The sequence below is a fragment of the Carcharodon carcharias genome, chromosome 4 (genome assembly GCF_017639515.1).
Source record: "Carcharodon carcharias isolate sCarCar2 chromosome 4, sCarCar2.pri, whole genome shotgun sequence".
NCBI lineage: Eukaryota > Metazoa > Chordata > Chondrichthyes > Lamniformes > Lamnidae > Carcharodon > Carcharodon carcharias.
In genome coordinates, this window is record NC_054470.1 from 29,478,709 (window position 1) to 29,495,233 (window position 16,525).

Here is a 16,525-nt window from a genome sequence, read left to right on the forward strand (position 1 = left end):
CATAATTGGATTAGGGTGGAAGTGGGAGAGTGTTCCTGTCACAATTAAAAAGGAAGTACCTTTTGGTTATAGGTACCTGGAATTCAAAATTTCAGAAAATGGCAGGAAGCAGAGAAGCTATCCTCTTCCCCTGGCTTTTGGATGCTGCCTTGAAGGTATAATTGTAGGCACTTGAAGGGAAAAGGAATACCTTGTTTCACTAAGCAGCAGGAAAATCGCTAGGCAAGTTCTTGTGGTCAGAATGCTTCAAATAATGAAACGGTCCATGCCTGCATCCAGGTTGAGATTGCTAAGTGGAAAGTAAAATTATTGTGGCATAAGATGGCAATGGCCATCTCCAACAAGATAGCCTAACCACCTCCCTCTGACATTCAACTACATTAATATTTCCAAATCCTTCACCATCAAAATTTTAAGCACCATTACTGACCAGAAACTTAACTGGACCAGATATGTAAATACCGAGAGAGTGTCAGAGGTCTCAGCTTCTTGAAGATCCTAACTTAAAGGCCATAGGCGGAATTTCCTGTCCCGGTTGGCTGTGGGCATGTTTGGCAGCGTGAGTGGACAATATGGCAAGAAGGCCAAAAATAGGTTTCACAACGTTGTGCACTGGATCATCCAAGATCACGCACACGTGTTTCACAACTGTATGAAAGCAATGTGCACCTGGCAAGCTACACTTCTCTCGGGACTTTGAGGTTTGTGTGTCTACCAAGTTTCGGTCAGCACTTGCAGTCATCAGCGCCAGGCTTCATAGACAGCACCACGTCACTTTCAGGGGGGACTCACGGGCAGATCTCTACCTACCAGACCAGCCATAAGGTGGGGTTGGCTTTTCAATGGCTGTAGTGCCAAGGCTTGCTTGGGGAAGGGGGAGCAGTGGCTTCTGGCAAGGGAAGAGGCTGTAGAGTGAGGGTTGCAGTGAGGAAAGGGGGGTGTGTCCCAAGGTGTGTGTGGGGGCACAAGTTGATCTGTGCAAATGGCCTCAAGATGGTGAGGGCTGAGGAGGCAGTCTCAAGCGGAGATGTGAGGGTGTGTGAGAGAGATTGAGTGGTGATGTCCCTTGAGCTGGCAGTGAGTGAGATGCCAGTGAATGTGTGACAGGCTTCAATGTGTGAGTTTAGAGTGGTGAGATGGTTGCCTTACCCTGGCGGCACAGATGAGATCATTCTGGATGGTCTGGATGGTTGCACTGGATGGTCGCACTGGATGGTCAACCTCTTCTGTGCAGCACTGGCATTGATCACCACTGTCATCGCCTACCAAGCCAGAGTGGTGAAGTTGCTGGACCTCCTGCGGCCAGAGTGGGGCTAGTGGACATCACGGTGGGCCTCCACAGCATCCAAAAGACGTTCCAGGGACACAAAACTGAATCAAGGGGCTGCAGACTTTTTTCGGGGCCATGTCTTCTGTGCTGCAGTCCTGGGCTGAGAGAAGCACGGCTGCACTTTAAACACGGCACCTGGCGTGAGGAAGCAGCGAGGTGATGGCGTGGTGGGCAAATGAAGCCCAACCGCCATTAAAATGACACGTTTCCTAGGAACGCATGATTAATGAGACAGGATTGGGATGATACGGTGTGAAATCCTGACATTGCGTCCAGTGGGTGAAAGATTCTTTTCCCCGCCTGCTTTAGCGCTTAGTTCAAATTCTTCCCTATAAGTCAGGAGTGTGATGGGATACTATCCACTTGCCTGGAAGGGTACAGCTGTAACAACATCCAAGAAGTTTGACAGTATTCAGGACAAAGCAGTCCATTTGACTGGCACTCCATTCACGCCCTCCACCATGGGTGCACAATGGCTACAGTGTATACCATCTACAGGTTGCACTGCAGCAATTCGCCAAGGCTTCTTTGATCCACCATCTCGATCACCTAGGGGAACACGGGCAGAAGGCACAGAGAACACCACCACTTGCAAATTGCCCCAAGTCATACATCATCCTGACTTAGAAATTTATTCCTTCGTCATTGCTGTGTCAAAATCATGGAAAAACTGCCTACACAACAGAAACTGGACTTTACCAGTTCAAGAAGGCGGCTCACCATCACGTTCTCAAGGTCATTTAGGGATGGGCAATAACTACTGGCTTGCCAGCCAAGCCCAAATCCAAGAAAAAGGAGCAGGCAAGCATAGGAGGGTGAGTGTTTATCCACATCATTTTTCCAAAAGCAGTTTGATGGGTATCATGGTCATTGGGCATGTCAGGAGCAAAGCTCCTGGAGGACTGGAGCATACATTTTTGATTATCTAATCATCTTTCCCACTTCACTCAAATCTCATTCTCCATCACTATGTATGATAAAATACTGCTGCTTTTAGCAGCCACTTATCTCTCTGTGTACCCTTGCCATTATTTTTATTCATTCATGGGATGTGAGCATCGCTGGCAAGGCTAACATTTATTGTCCATCCCTGATTGCTCTTGTGCAAGTGATGATGAGCTGCCTTCTAGAACCACTGTAGTCCAGATGGTGTAGGTACCCACAGTGCTGTTAGGAAGGGAGTTCAGGATTTTTACCCAGCAACAGTGACGGGACAACAATATATTTCTAAGTCAGGATTAGGTGCAGCTTGAAGTGGAACTTGCAGTTGCTGGTGTTCCCATGTGCCTGCTGCCCCTGTCCTACTAAGTGGTAGAGGTCATGGGTTTGGAAGGCACTATCAACGGGGCCTTCGCGAGTTGCTGCAGTGCATCTTGTAGCTGGTACACAGTACTATCACAGTGTGCTGGCAGTAGAGGGAGTAAATGTTTAAGTTGGTGGGTGGGATGTCGATCAAGCAGACTATTTTTTCTTGCGATGTTGTCGAGCTTTGAGTGTTGTTGGAGCTGCACTCATCCAGACAAGGGCATAGCATTCTATCACAGTCCTGACTTGTGCTTTGTTGATGGTGGACAGAATCTGGGGAGTCAGGAGGTGAGTGATGCACCATAGAATCATTATTTATATGACATGTCAAGTTTCTGATCAATGGTTAATGGGAAGTTAGTGGTAGCCCTTTTTCCTTTCAGTTCCACCATTTGAAAATGAAGAGGAGAAGGGACAGGTAAGTCTCTTTAAGATGAAATGTCCCTCAATTATAACTTCACAAGCATCAGCTCAGACACCATCACCCTAGGTACTGTAAAGGGTTAAATAGAAAGATCTGCACTGGGAGATTCATCACGTGCCCAGCAGCAAGACAAGGGGAAAGGATGGCCCAGGGAGCAGCTCATTGGAGGGACAGTACATACCTTAACCTTATTCTAAAAAGAACAAATGAAGATTTCCAGGGACTAGCGTAAATAAAAAGGCTGATAGCTATATACAGGGACCTTTTAAGTGCGTTTGTCTTCCTGCTAGCAAGCTTGCACCATGTCCAAGAGCATATCAGAGTCCAAGTCCAACTTACATTGTATTGTTTTCCATGGCATCGAGATCATTTAGTCAACTGTGGAAGAAGTGGCCTGCTCTATGAGCACTGCAGTGGGGCCAACAAAGACTGAACTTCTGCTGACATCATTTCTGGCAACTCAGGCTGTAATCATCTTGACCCTGGGTCCAGCATTTCCGTGATCTTGCAAAACATGGAGACTATGGACAGAGATTTCCAAATTGCCAGATCACTCCTGCATTCATTTTTGAGAAGCAGTGGGAATTCTGAGACACAGCTCTGTGAGAGTGACGCTGGTTCCATGGAAGAGTTGACCTGGAGGCTTCAGAGAGCACAAGGTGGGGCAAGACTTAGAGCAGACCCAGAGGCTTAAAAGAGCGCAAAAGGAAGCAAGAAATGACCTGGGGGCTTAAAAGAGCACAAGAGCAGAGCAAGACAGAGTGGACGCATGCTGCTGGTGGTGGGGCTCAGTCTGTAGACTATTTGCATTTGGAGAACATCAAGTGTGATGTCACAGGGAGCCAGGTAGGTGATTGGTTGATGAGTATTTTGCTTTATCAAATTTTACGAACTGGTACAAATTATTGGTAACTGTAAGATTTTATTAGTAGTAAGGTTTTGTAGTAGCAGTAGTAAAGCTTATTGGTGGTAGTAGGGTTTAGGAACATAGGAGCAGGAATAGGCCATTCAGCCCCTCAAGACTGCTCTGACATTTAGTTAGATTATGGCTGATCTTCTACCTCAAAGTCACCTTCCCACACTAACCCCATATCCCTTCATGTCACTGGTATCTCTTTGCTTTTGAACATATGGTTGAACCTCCACAATGCTCTGCAGCAGAGAATTCCAAAGATTCACCACAATCTGACTGAAGAAATTCCTCCTCATCTCAGTCCTAATCGGCCTACCTCTTATTCTGAGGCTGTCCCCCTTGGTTCTAGAGCCCCCCAGCCAGTGGAAACATCCTTCAGCATCTACCCTGTCAAGCCCTGTAAGAATTTTGTACGCTTCAATGAGGTCACCTCTCATTCTTCTAAACTCTAGAGAATACAAAGGACAATCATTCAGTCTCCAGGATTAATCTGTTGAACCTTCATTGCACTCCCTCTATGATCCGTATATCTTTCCTTGGATACGGAGACCAAAACTGCACACGATACTTCAGGTGTGGTCACACCAGGACTATAAATTGCAGCAAGTCTTCCTTATTCCTGTACTCAAATCCCCTTGCAATAAAGGCTAACATAACATTTGCCTTCCAGATTGCTTGTTGCACCTGCCTGCTAGCTTTCAGTGACTTATGAACAAGAACATGCAGGTTTCTTTGGACATCAACATTTCTCAATCTCTCCCTATTAAAGAAATACTCTGCATTTGTTTTTCCCTACCAAAGTGGATAACTTCACATTTTTCCACATTATATTCCATCTGCCATGTCCTTGCCCACTCACTTAAGCCTGTGTAAATCTCCTTGAACGTTCTTTGCATCTTCCTCACAATTTACATTCCAAGTTTTGTGTTTATTAATTAAAATTAATTTTAAAACTAATAAATTAACACATAATAAAGATGGCAGGGTAGGTGTTCTGCTGTAACTGCGGGCACCAGGGTGATCCAGGGCAAACACATCTGCAATAAGTGTCAGCAGCTTGAGGAGTTTGGCTCAGAGTCATTGAGCTGGAGGCCAAGCTGCAGACACTGCAATGCATCAGGAAGGGGGAAAAGTTACCTGGGCACTTTGTACCAGGAGGCAGTCACACCCCTTAGGCTAGGCAAATCTTTAGAGTTGGTCACTGGTCAGGGACAGAAGGGTGTGATGGCATGCCAGGCGGGTAAGGGCATCCAGCAGGTAGTGATGGAGGAATCTCAGCCTCTGATTTTGTCCAACAGGTACGAGGTGCTTGCTACCTTTATGGATGAGAAGAAGAAGGACTGCAAGGTGGATGAGAGGACTGATGATGACACCACGATGAAGGATGCCAATCAAGTGGGGGGAGCAAAGAGGAAACTAGTAGTGGTAGGAGACAGGATAGTCAGGAGGATAGATCCTGTTCTCGGCAGCTGCTACCAGGAGCTCCGAAGGTTCTGTTGCCTGCCTGGTGCCAGGGTTAAGCACATCTCCTCATGGCTGGAGAGAAACTTGAAGCAGAAGGGGGAGGATCCAGTTGTTGTGGTCCACGTGGAAACCAACAACTTAGCAGAACAGAATGCCTGGTTCTACCCAAGAGAACTTGAGGAGTCAAGGTCCAAATTAAAACACAGAATGTCAAAGGTAATAATCTCTGGATTGTTACATGAGCCACACCAATTGGCACAGGATCAAGCAGATTACAGAGGTAAATACATGGCTCAAAGAGTGGTGGGGTGGAATGGGTTTCGATTCATAGGGCACTGGCATCAGTAATGCAGGAAAAGCACATCCGTTGGGATGTGCTGCACTTGAACCGGGCTGGGGCCAGTGCCCTGGCCAATCTCATAATTAGGGCTGAGGACAGGGTTTTAAACTAACAGAAGGGGTGGTGGGGAAGAGAGAATTCAGGTGAAGGGAGATTTTGAAATCTAAAGAGGAAGGTCGAGGCGTCAGAGGAGTATGGCAATGTAAGTAAAGACGTGCAGAATGGGACAGGAAGTGACAGAGTTTAACAAAAATTGTATGTCAATGAATAAAGTCATTGCAGGGAATGGAAGTAAAATAAATGAAGGAAATAAAGTAAAGGAAATGGCAGAGGTATTGAACAAATATTTTGTGTCTGTCTTCAAGTAGAAGACACAAGTTTCATTTCAGAAATAGATAGTAAACTAGGGGCTAAAAAGAGTAAGGAAATGAGGGAAATTAATATCAACAGAGGAAATGTACTGGATAACTCAAGGAACTAAAATGTGACAAATCCCCGGGACCTGATGGCCTATAGTCTTGGGTTCTAAGGAGAAAGCGACAGAGATAGTAAATGCGCTGGCTGTGATTTTCCACAATTCACTCAGGGGAATGGTCCCACCAGATTGGAAGTTGGCAAATGTTACTCTGCTTTTCAAAAAAGGAGGGAGAGAAAACAAAGAATTACAGGCCAATTAGCCTAACATCAATTGTTGGGAAAATGCTGGAATCTATTATTAAGGAAGTGTTAACAATGCATTTTGCAAAGCAGAGCATGATCAGAACAAATTAACATGGTTTTACTGAAGGGAAATCCTGTTTAACAAATTTATTGGAGTTTTTTGGGAATGTAGCTAGTAAGGTAGGTAAAGAAGATCCAGTAGATGTAGTACACCTGGATTTCCAAAAGTATTAATGAGTTGGAGATAATAAATTAGCATGGATAGGGTATTGGTTAACAGATAGGAAGCAGAGGGTGGGCATAAACTGGACTTTTTCCAAGTTGGCAGGTAGTGAATCATGAAGTATCACAAGATTCAGTGCTGGGGCCTCTGCTATTTACAATCCATATTAATGACTAGATGAAGAGATAGAGAGTAATGTATCTAATTTTGTCGATGATACCAAACTGGGTGGGAAGGTAAGCTGTGGGGAGGACACAGAGAGGTTACAAAGAGATATAGATAGGTTAAGTGAGTGGGCAACAAGATGGATTACAATGTAGGAAAACATGATTCACTTGGGTTGTGGATGTTCCATTGTTGAATACAGTTAAGGCTGGGATAGATAGACTTTTGGTGTCTTAGGGAATCAAGGGATATGGGGAGTGGGCAGGGAAATTAAGTTGAAGCCCAAGATCAGCCATGATCATACTGAATGGCAGAGCAGGCTCCAAGTGCCATATGGTCTACTCCTGCTCTTGTGTTCTTATGAAGAGTATGGAATATTGTCCTCTTTAATGAGGCCAGTATGCTTGATTCTTCCCATCAGCTTTCCAACATCATTACTGCTAGTCATCTAGGTGTGCCACACTGCCCTAGCCTATACCAGGGGACTACAGTCAGCAGCTAGACTCTCAACAGGCAGAATTGCTTGAAATGGCAAATTTCAAGTATCCACAGTGGAAGCGGTCTTTCACCTTCAATAAGGGTTTTTTGTATTTCCCTATAATCAGTTAGGGAATTTGACAGTGATGATGTGTGTTGGAGTAGTAAACTTTCTTGGATTGCTGTCAGCTTTAATAGAGATAGCAAGTAACATCAACTATGAAGTTGTACTTTTTGAGGGCATTTAGATGAAGGTCATAAGGACTGTGATAGGAAAAAGGACTATTGGTGTATTGCAGGAGAAGGTTTCTTTAATAAGTTACTGCTTTGTAGCTCTATAGCTGGCAGTACTGCTGGACATTGGGCTCCCTCTAGATCCACCACTTTCTCATTCCCTTCCTGACGTTTCTTCGCCAGTCCTTTTTCCCAGGCTAGTTCCAATGCTTATGAAGTCATGGAGCTGAAGCCCAAGGTCAGCCATGATTGTATTGAATGGTGGAGCAGCATGTGGTCTACTCCTGCTCTTTTTTCTTATGTTCTTATGCCATATGCGTTACTCTGGAATGTATTCAAGGGTGTCTCCAGCGCCATGTAGACAGCAGAACCTGTGCTTTAAGAGTAATTATCCACTCGATTAAAGTTCTGTTCTCACATGGTTATCGTTAAATAAAAACTCCATGTCTGTGCCTGGGTTCCTTACAGAATTCATGAGCCAGGAAATAAGAGCACACCATTTGTCCCCACCAGCCAGCCTGCCACCTGTGGAGCAGTTTACTGAGGACTGACAGAAGATAAGGTCACTTCCAAGACAAAGGGTTTGGAGTACAAGAGTAAAGAAGTCTTACTTCAACTATATGAGACAGAAGGACAGTAGAACAAGGAGCAGTAGTCTATATGGCTCCTTGCACCTGCTTATCATTCAATAAGATTCCCCTAGAATCAGCCTTGAACATACTCAACCAATGGAGTTTTCTACCCTTGAAGGCTGTGGATGCTTGAAGATTCACAATTCAGAGTGAGGAAATTTCTTCTTAGTTCAGGCTTAAACAATCAACTCAGGCAGCAGAAACAACCTCTCGGCATCTACCTGTCAAGCCCTCCAAGAGTCTTGTGTGTTTCAAAGAATAACCTCTCATCCTCCTAAACTCCAGAGTGTACAGGTCCAATCTACTCAACCTCTTCTCTGATGAGAGGATTGTCCATGATTAATCAATCTAGGCAAACCTTTGCCCCCACTCCTCCCAGGCAAGTATATCCTTCCTTAGTCAAGGAGACCAAAGCTATGCATAGTTCTCCATGTGCGGTCTCACCAAAGACTTGTATGATTTTAGCAAGACTTCCTGATGCCTATACTCAATCCCCTTTGCAATAAATAAACCAAACCCAGATTACTGTGTTGGTCTTCTTATTTAAAGATATACTTGCCTAAGAGGGAGTGCAACAGAGATACACCTGACTGAATCCTGGGATGAGGGATTGTCCTATGAGGAGAGATGGAACAGGCTAAGCCTATATTTTCTCGAGCTTTGAAGAATAAGAGCTGATCTAATTGAAACAAAATTCTTGTAATTCTCTCTAAAATTCTTAAGGAACTCAGCAAAATAGATACTGGGAAGATGTTTCCCCTAGCTGAGGACACATGATCACAGAATCAGAATAAGATCTGAGCTAGTTAGGGTAGAGCTGAGGAGAAATCTCTCCAAAGGGTTGTGAATCTTTGGAATTCTCTACCCGAGAGAGCCATATATTCAAGACAAATGGATAGATCTTTTGGAAACTAAGGGAATCAAGAGATTATGGTTATAGTACAGGAAGATGAAGTTGATGTAGCAGTTCAGCCATGATACTAATAGTGAAGCAGGCTCAAAGAGCTTAATGGTCTATTTCTGCTCCTATTTCATATGTTCTTATGTATTACCTGTGGCCTTAGGTAGTGAATCATGAGTTGGAATTTAAGCAATGGAACTTCCTATTGTGGAACATTGTTAGTTCCCAGATATGGTTTACATTGCTACAGACCTGCAGGAATCCAATAACTTGAGCAACTACCATAGTTTTTTTACTCCTGCTCGGTAGCTTCAATGGGTAGGGTGATGAATTGTTGGTCATTCATTTGTCATCTGCTGAATTCAAATGTACAAAGCAAAATAGAGGTATAGGTGTCTAAAGCAACTGTAACCTTAACTACAGACGCTGCCAAGGATGCCTTGCTACTGGGCTTCTATTCAGTGCAAAACAATTTGCAACAACCTCCGTTCCTCCTGGGCCTAAATGGTTTGAGTTGCAAAAAGGGTTAAAAAAAAAATAAAGCAAACATATAAACCCAACACCCAGTTCCACTACTTACACAATCTAAAACCCCAGGTTCACAACTACTCTTGTCCAGAGTTTAAAACCAATGACTTCTACCCAAACTCATTTCTTACAACTGTCTGCCATACAACCGACCACCTCATCCCATATGCATTCATCTGGTTGAGCAAGTCAGTATTAGTAATATATACAGCAGATTTGATTATCTTCTAAAGACCATCCAATCTATGAAAAAAAGGGAATCTGGAGGGGAAATGAAGGGAGGCAAGGTTCCTTGCAAGGCTGATAAAATAGAAAAATGCTTAGAATCATCATCCATTGATACAGGAAATTTGGGCATATTAAGCTAGAATATCAAAATCTTAAGTCTAGTCAGCAATATTCATTTTTGAAGGAAAGAGGCTTTGAAACAGTACACATAAATGCCCATTGCTTTAATCAAGAGTAGTGGAAATTTAGGGATAAGAAATAAAAGCTAGCATAAAAATACAAAATCTTCAGAAGAAAAAGGCCTCATGTGTCTAAAGAAACTCATTCTTCTTATACAGGTGCCTATCCTATTTCTCACTGCAAACTTCAGTTTGGTCTTTGAACCAAAAAAGCATCTAATGATTTCTTGAATCCACTTATACTGTTTCCTACATTAGACATTGGCTTTCACTGGCAATTATAATTTAAGATAATCAATAAAAGAATTAAATTTATTAGAAAGTGATCAGAATGTGAAATTCTCTGCTTTAAACTCTTGGACAGGTGCCCATAGACAGTTAAATGAACTACACTTTGGGGATGGCGGTGTTGTGGGAATTTTACTGGCATAGTAATCCAGAGGTCCAGGCCGATGCTCTGGGGACACCGGTTCAAATCCCACCACAGCAGCTGGTGAACTTTAAATTTAGTAAATAAATCTGGAACTAAAAGCTAGCCCCAGTAAAGGTGACCATGAAACTATATAAAACCGCATCTTGTTCACCAATGTCCCTTAGAGAAGGATACCTGTCGTCCTTACCTCGTCTAGCCTACATGCAACTCCAGACCCAAACAATGTGGTTGACTCTTAACTGCCCCCAAATAACCTAGCAAGCCACTTGGATGTGCGGAAAAGTCAAAAAGGAATAAAACCAGATGGACCACCTCACGTCGACTAAGGAACAGGAAATGGTACAGCACAAGCAACTCTATAAACCCTCAACCAACCCTGCAAAGTCCTCCTTACTAACATTTAGGGGCTTGTGCCAAAAAGAGGGAGAACTGTCCTACAGGCCAGTCAAGCAACAACCTGACATAGTCATTTTCACAGTTTCATACCTTACAGTCTGTGTCCCATCCACCTCCATCACCAGACGAGTTGCACAATAGTATGCATTCGGGAAGAAGAGGTTGCCCTGGAAGTCCTCAACATTGACTGCCGACCTCATGAAGTCTCAAACATCAGGTCAAACAAGGACAAGAGAACTTTCTGCTGATTACCACCTGCTGACCTCCTCAGCTGATGAATCAGTACTTCTCCATATCAAACAACACTTTAAAGAAGTACCGGGTATGGAAAGGGCACAGAATGCATGCTGGGTGGGGTCTTCAACATCCATCACCAAGAGTGGTTTGGTAGCACCACTATTGACCAAGCTGGCCAAGTCCTAAAAGACATATCTGTCAGATTGGGCTTGCAACAGGTAATGAGGAAATCAACAAGCGAGAAAAACCTATTTGGCCTCGCCCTCACCAATCTAAACATTGCAAATGAATCTGTCCATGAGAGTATTGGTTGGAGTAACCACTGCTCAGTCCTTCTAGAGATGAAGTCCCACTTTCAAACTGAGGATACCATCCATCATGTTGTGTAGCACGACCACCGTGCTAAATGGGATAGACTGAAAACAGATCCAGCAGCTCGAAACTGGGTAACCATGAGGTGCTGTGGGCCATCAGCAGCAGCAGAATTGTATTCAACTACAGTCTGTAAACTCATGGCCCGGCATGTCCCCCACTCTACCATTACCATCAAGCCTGGCTCATTGAAGATTGCAGGACAGCATGCCAGGAGCAGTATCAGGCATTCCCAAAAATAAGGTACCAACCTGGTGAAGCTACAACATAGGACTACATGCATGACAAACAGCAGAAGCAGCAGGCAATAGACAGAGCTAAGCAATTTCACAAACAACAGAACAGGTCAAAGCTCTATAGTCCTGCCACATCCAGCCATGCATGATGATGGGCGATTAAACAACTAACCAGAAAGGGAGGCTCCACAAATATCCCCATCCCAATGATGGAGGAGCTCAGTACATCAGTGCAAAAGACAAAGCTGAACCACTTGCAACCATCTACAGCCAGAAGTGCTGAGTGGAAGATCCATCTTAACATTCTCCTGAGGATCCCAGCATCATAGATGCCAGTCTTCAGCCAATTCAACTCACTCTTCTTGATAAAAACATTGCCGAAGACACTGGATGCAGCAAAGGCTGTAGGTTCTGACAATAACCCAGCGTACTGAAGTCTTGTGCTCCAAAACAAACCACACCCCTAGCCAAGCTTTTCCAGTATGGCTACAATGCTGGCATCTACCAGTCAATGTGGAAAATTACCCACGTTTGCCCTATCCACAAAAAGCAGGACAAATTCAATTAGACTAATTATCAACCCAGTCTACTCACGATCATCAGAAGTGATGGAAGGTGTCTTTGACAGTACTATCAAGCAGCACTTACTCAGCTATAGCCTGTTCATTATTGGTCAGTTGGGTTCTGCCGGTTTTACTCAGCTCCTGACTTCATTATAGTCTTCGTCCAAACTTGGATAAGATAGCTGAATTCAAGAGGTGAAGTGAGAGTGACTGCCCTTGACATCAAAGCAGCATTTGACTGAATGTGCAGCCTGAGCAAAATTGTAGTCAATGAGAATCAGGGAAAAACTCTTCACTGGTTGAGTCATATCTCACACAAAAGGAAGATGGTTGTGGTTGTTGAATTATCTCAGTTCCAGGACGTCGCTGTAAGAGTTCCTTAGCGTAGTGTTCTAGGCCCAACCATCTGTAGTTGCTTCATTAATGACTTTCTCTCCATCATAAGGTCAGAAGGAGGGATGTTCAGTGATCTCAGATACTGAAGCATGCAGCAAGACCTGGACAGCATGCAGGATTGGGCTGATAAGTGGCAAGATATACTTGCATCATACAAATGCCAGGCAATAACCATCCCCAACAGGGGACAATCTCACCATTTACCCTTGATATTACAATCACTGAATCCCCCGCCATCAACATCCTGAGGGGATACCATTGACCACCAATTAAATATTTTAGCTACAAGAACAGGAGAGAGGCTGGGAATTCTGCTGAAAGTAATTCACCTCCAGGCTCCCCAAATCCTGCCCACCATCTACAAGGCACAGATCAGGAATGTGATGGAATACTCTCCATTTGACTGGATGAGTACAGCTCTAACAACACTTAAGAAGCTTGACAATCCTTGACAAAGCAGCCCACTTGACCAGAACCCTGTCCACCACCTTAAACATTCACTCCCTCCACCACTAATGAACAGTGGCAGCAATGTGTACTATACATGATGCATTGCTGCAACTCGCCAGTGCTTCTTCAGTAGCAACTTGCAAACCTGCAACCGCTACCACTTAGAAGGCCGAGGGCAGCACACGCATGGGAACAGCCCACCTACAAGTTCCCCTCCAAGCACTCACCATCCTGACTTGGAACTATATCATCGCTCCTTCACTGTCGCTGGGTCAAATTCCTGAACTCCCCTCCCTAACAGCACTACGCACATGGACTGCAGTGGTTAAAGGCAGCAGCTTTCTGCCACTTTTTCAATAGTAATTAGGGATGAGCAACAAAATGCTAGCCTTGCCAGCTACACACATTGCATACAAGAATTTTTTAAAAATATAGCTGTCCAGAAAAAGAGCGAGAGAAATGAGCAGAAAAGTGGGATTAGACTAGGTCGCTCACGTGGATTTGGGCCAAATAGAATGTAATAGCACAGAAATGAACTCTGTTCAACTTCAGCACGGTGAGAAAAAAATACTTTGTAAATTCCTTATTATTTGACAATTTTTAATGAAGTGACCTCTTGATCTTCCTGAAGTTCAGATGTGCAGCTCAGTTTAACCTAAATTAGAGCCTTGTGATCTGCCACTTTCATTTAACTCTAATTTGGTCTAGTGGTGATGCCTAGGTAATTTTCTTCAGGTTTTGTATCTGCTAACAGCATCAGCATAATTGCATATCCTTTGCAAAAACATATGACCTAATGTTTGCAAAGGGTACAACACTGACTGCAGGATAAACACACACACACAGTGCAAGCATTATCTCAAAAATAAACCAAGCAAACAATGTACCAACTCTTAATGGGCTGTGTTCTCACAAGTTCTGCAGAGTACAATGCTGATGAGCTTTCTCATGCCCACAACTTGCTGCTGTGTCAGGCATTGCAGAAACATATACATTCCTTTGCTTTCACAGCATGATCTCTAAACAGTGGGAAAGCAAATGATAAATGAATACCTGAGATATGACAATTGCACCAGTACATTCATTAAGCTCTCTAGAGGTAAACATGGACATCAAGTGTTAGCATATTTAAAAGATTTAAAAGATTATCAAGTGTTAGCATAGCCTCCTAAACCTGTGTCAGGTTCAAGCAGCTCAAGCTTGATGGATCGTTTTGAGCTTAATTAAAATCACTAGGCAGTTTTACCCCTAATAAAAGACAGCAAATCAAATTTCAACTCAAGAGAGATTTGGTCATGAAAGGAAATCAAATGGTTATGGGGTTATGTGACTTCTATAAAATTGCAGTCTTTACCAGGTTTCATGTGCTGTATAAGACTGAGCAGTCAATATTTCCCATGTTAGGGACCCAATGAGTAATCACAGAAGCAGTATTTCAAAAGTTTAGGCCATCAGTATTAGTTCAAGGGGTACAAAAGGAAATAATTCCAGTACAACTTCACTGCAATAATGAGACACATCTGAATGTAATGGAATACAAACAAAAGCAATTGTCTGATGTACTTTTTGTAGTCATTATACTTGTCATTTTTGACTCTACCAACCTGTTAACTATGTTAAGCAGTAACCATTATACACACTACCTCGCCTACAGGGAGAACATACATACAGCACAGCCTTTCACAGGAGGTAAATGAAACTGTGCTGCTACCATCGGACCATGTTAAAGGATCCATTTTAACAACCTTCATTTTATTTTGGATTGCAGATGGACTGTGGGGTCAGTCTATATACACAGATAAACAACATAATTTCCCCATTAAGGCACATACAATCACAGAGGAAAAGCACAACGTCCAAGAAAGCTCAACAAATTGTGACTTTCATATAACTATATGTGTCGACTTTGCAGTCATTAGTTTCTCTAGGGCTGTGGAATCTTATCCACAACATAGATGGCATCAGTAGTCTTAGGTGTTACCGATTTTTTTTTGAAGTATTTATGGGAACATCAGATGGGCACTAGGAAACTACTCAACAAAAAGAAATAGGATGCCTAAGCTGCATCACAATGGTTCTTTCTACATGACAATAGAATGGCTCTCTAATTTTGCCCACAATTATAAACTTGTTTGTAAGAGTCCTCAAGATTAGCCTTGTTCATGTAATTCAATTTCATTAACCAGGTCCTGAAAAGCTAATGATAAACAAAAACTGACCAGAAAATGAAACTGCATTGGAATTCGCAACTATACACAAATGTGAAAAATTTACCATTTTGTTTTTACCAGCAAGATAAACCTTCAGGAACTTCAAGTAAAATGTTTTTGAGCAATGTTATGTGCCAACTCAACTAAAATGCAGAAGCCATTCCAGTAAGTGAAATCACATTGTTGATGCAGCACTGTCACAAACTGGTAGAAAAGGAGATAGTCTGTAAATGGAAATTGTGTCCCCAATTGGCCCTCATGTAACTTTAAATAATGTTTTTACTTCCAAAATGAACAGATTTGTAATTAAGCTACCAATGCACACTAAAGTTTGCATCAATGAGCCATGAATTTGTACACTTCAAAGTACAAACTCAACATCATAGATATGGGAAACATAGTTTTACCCACAGCATGATCAAGTGAATTCTTCCCAATAATTTTTACCATTGGAAGATGATACATATTGGTCACAACATTTGATGTACTGCAGTAATCTAGTAAAATTGAGAAAGGAGAGGGATATAAAATGGAGATGAGAGGACAGCAAATATCCATCCAGTTTGTGTCACTTAAGATCCAGAGTAAATAGGACTCCAGTATTTTTTTTTTAAATGTTTAGAGCTGGCATTAGTTATTTATTGGCAGAGAAAAATTGACAGGTGTTGTAATGAAATAATTTATATGTTTTACCTGCTCCCATGTGACAAACATTTTGCCTTACTACCTGGTCATTTAAAAAAAATAAAGATAGTGGAAGTGGGATATTCAGAAGTACTTACTGTGCCTGGATCCCTCTCTGTTTCCACAGTAACCACAAAATGCATAGATATGGTGGTTCAGATACAAAGGCAAAAAAAGAAACAAAGAAAAAAGAAAATTAGAACGCAAGCCGACAGATGCTTTCACAACAGCTTTTATTCATTCAATTCATTGCACATTTCTAATACATTTTCTTTTAAAAGTTCCACTTGTACTTTAACATTATAGGTACATCAGTTCTTTGCATACAACCCCTGGCCTTGGAACCAATGACAGAATAAATTACTGTTGGGTTATTAAATTAAAATGGCAACGAGATATTCGGCAAGTGCAATTCTTATTCGTTAAATTAAAGGGATTCACAGCACATCGATCTTAATACAAGAGTTTTTTATATAAAAAGAGAAAACTATTCAATTTAACAGAGCAGAATGATTTAACATGACTACAGCTGAAAACCTAGCAAC

General features: G+C 42.6%; 1 protein-coding gene across 3 annotated transcripts in view; it reads right to left on the bottom strand.

The window, feature by feature from the left end:
- Positions 1–16,525, bottom strand: part of LOC121276986 (transducin-like enhancer protein 1) — a 128,161-nt gene that overhangs the window by 47,883 nt on the left and 63,753 nt on the right. For all 3 annotated transcript variants that reach the window (XM_041185771.1, XM_041185770.1, XM_041185769.1), the window contains exon 8: positions 16,079–16,095. In XM_041185771.1, the coding sequence (XP_041041705.1) occupies positions 16,079–16,095 (17 nt within the window). The remainder of the gene's footprint in view (positions 1–16,078; positions 16,096–16,525) is intronic.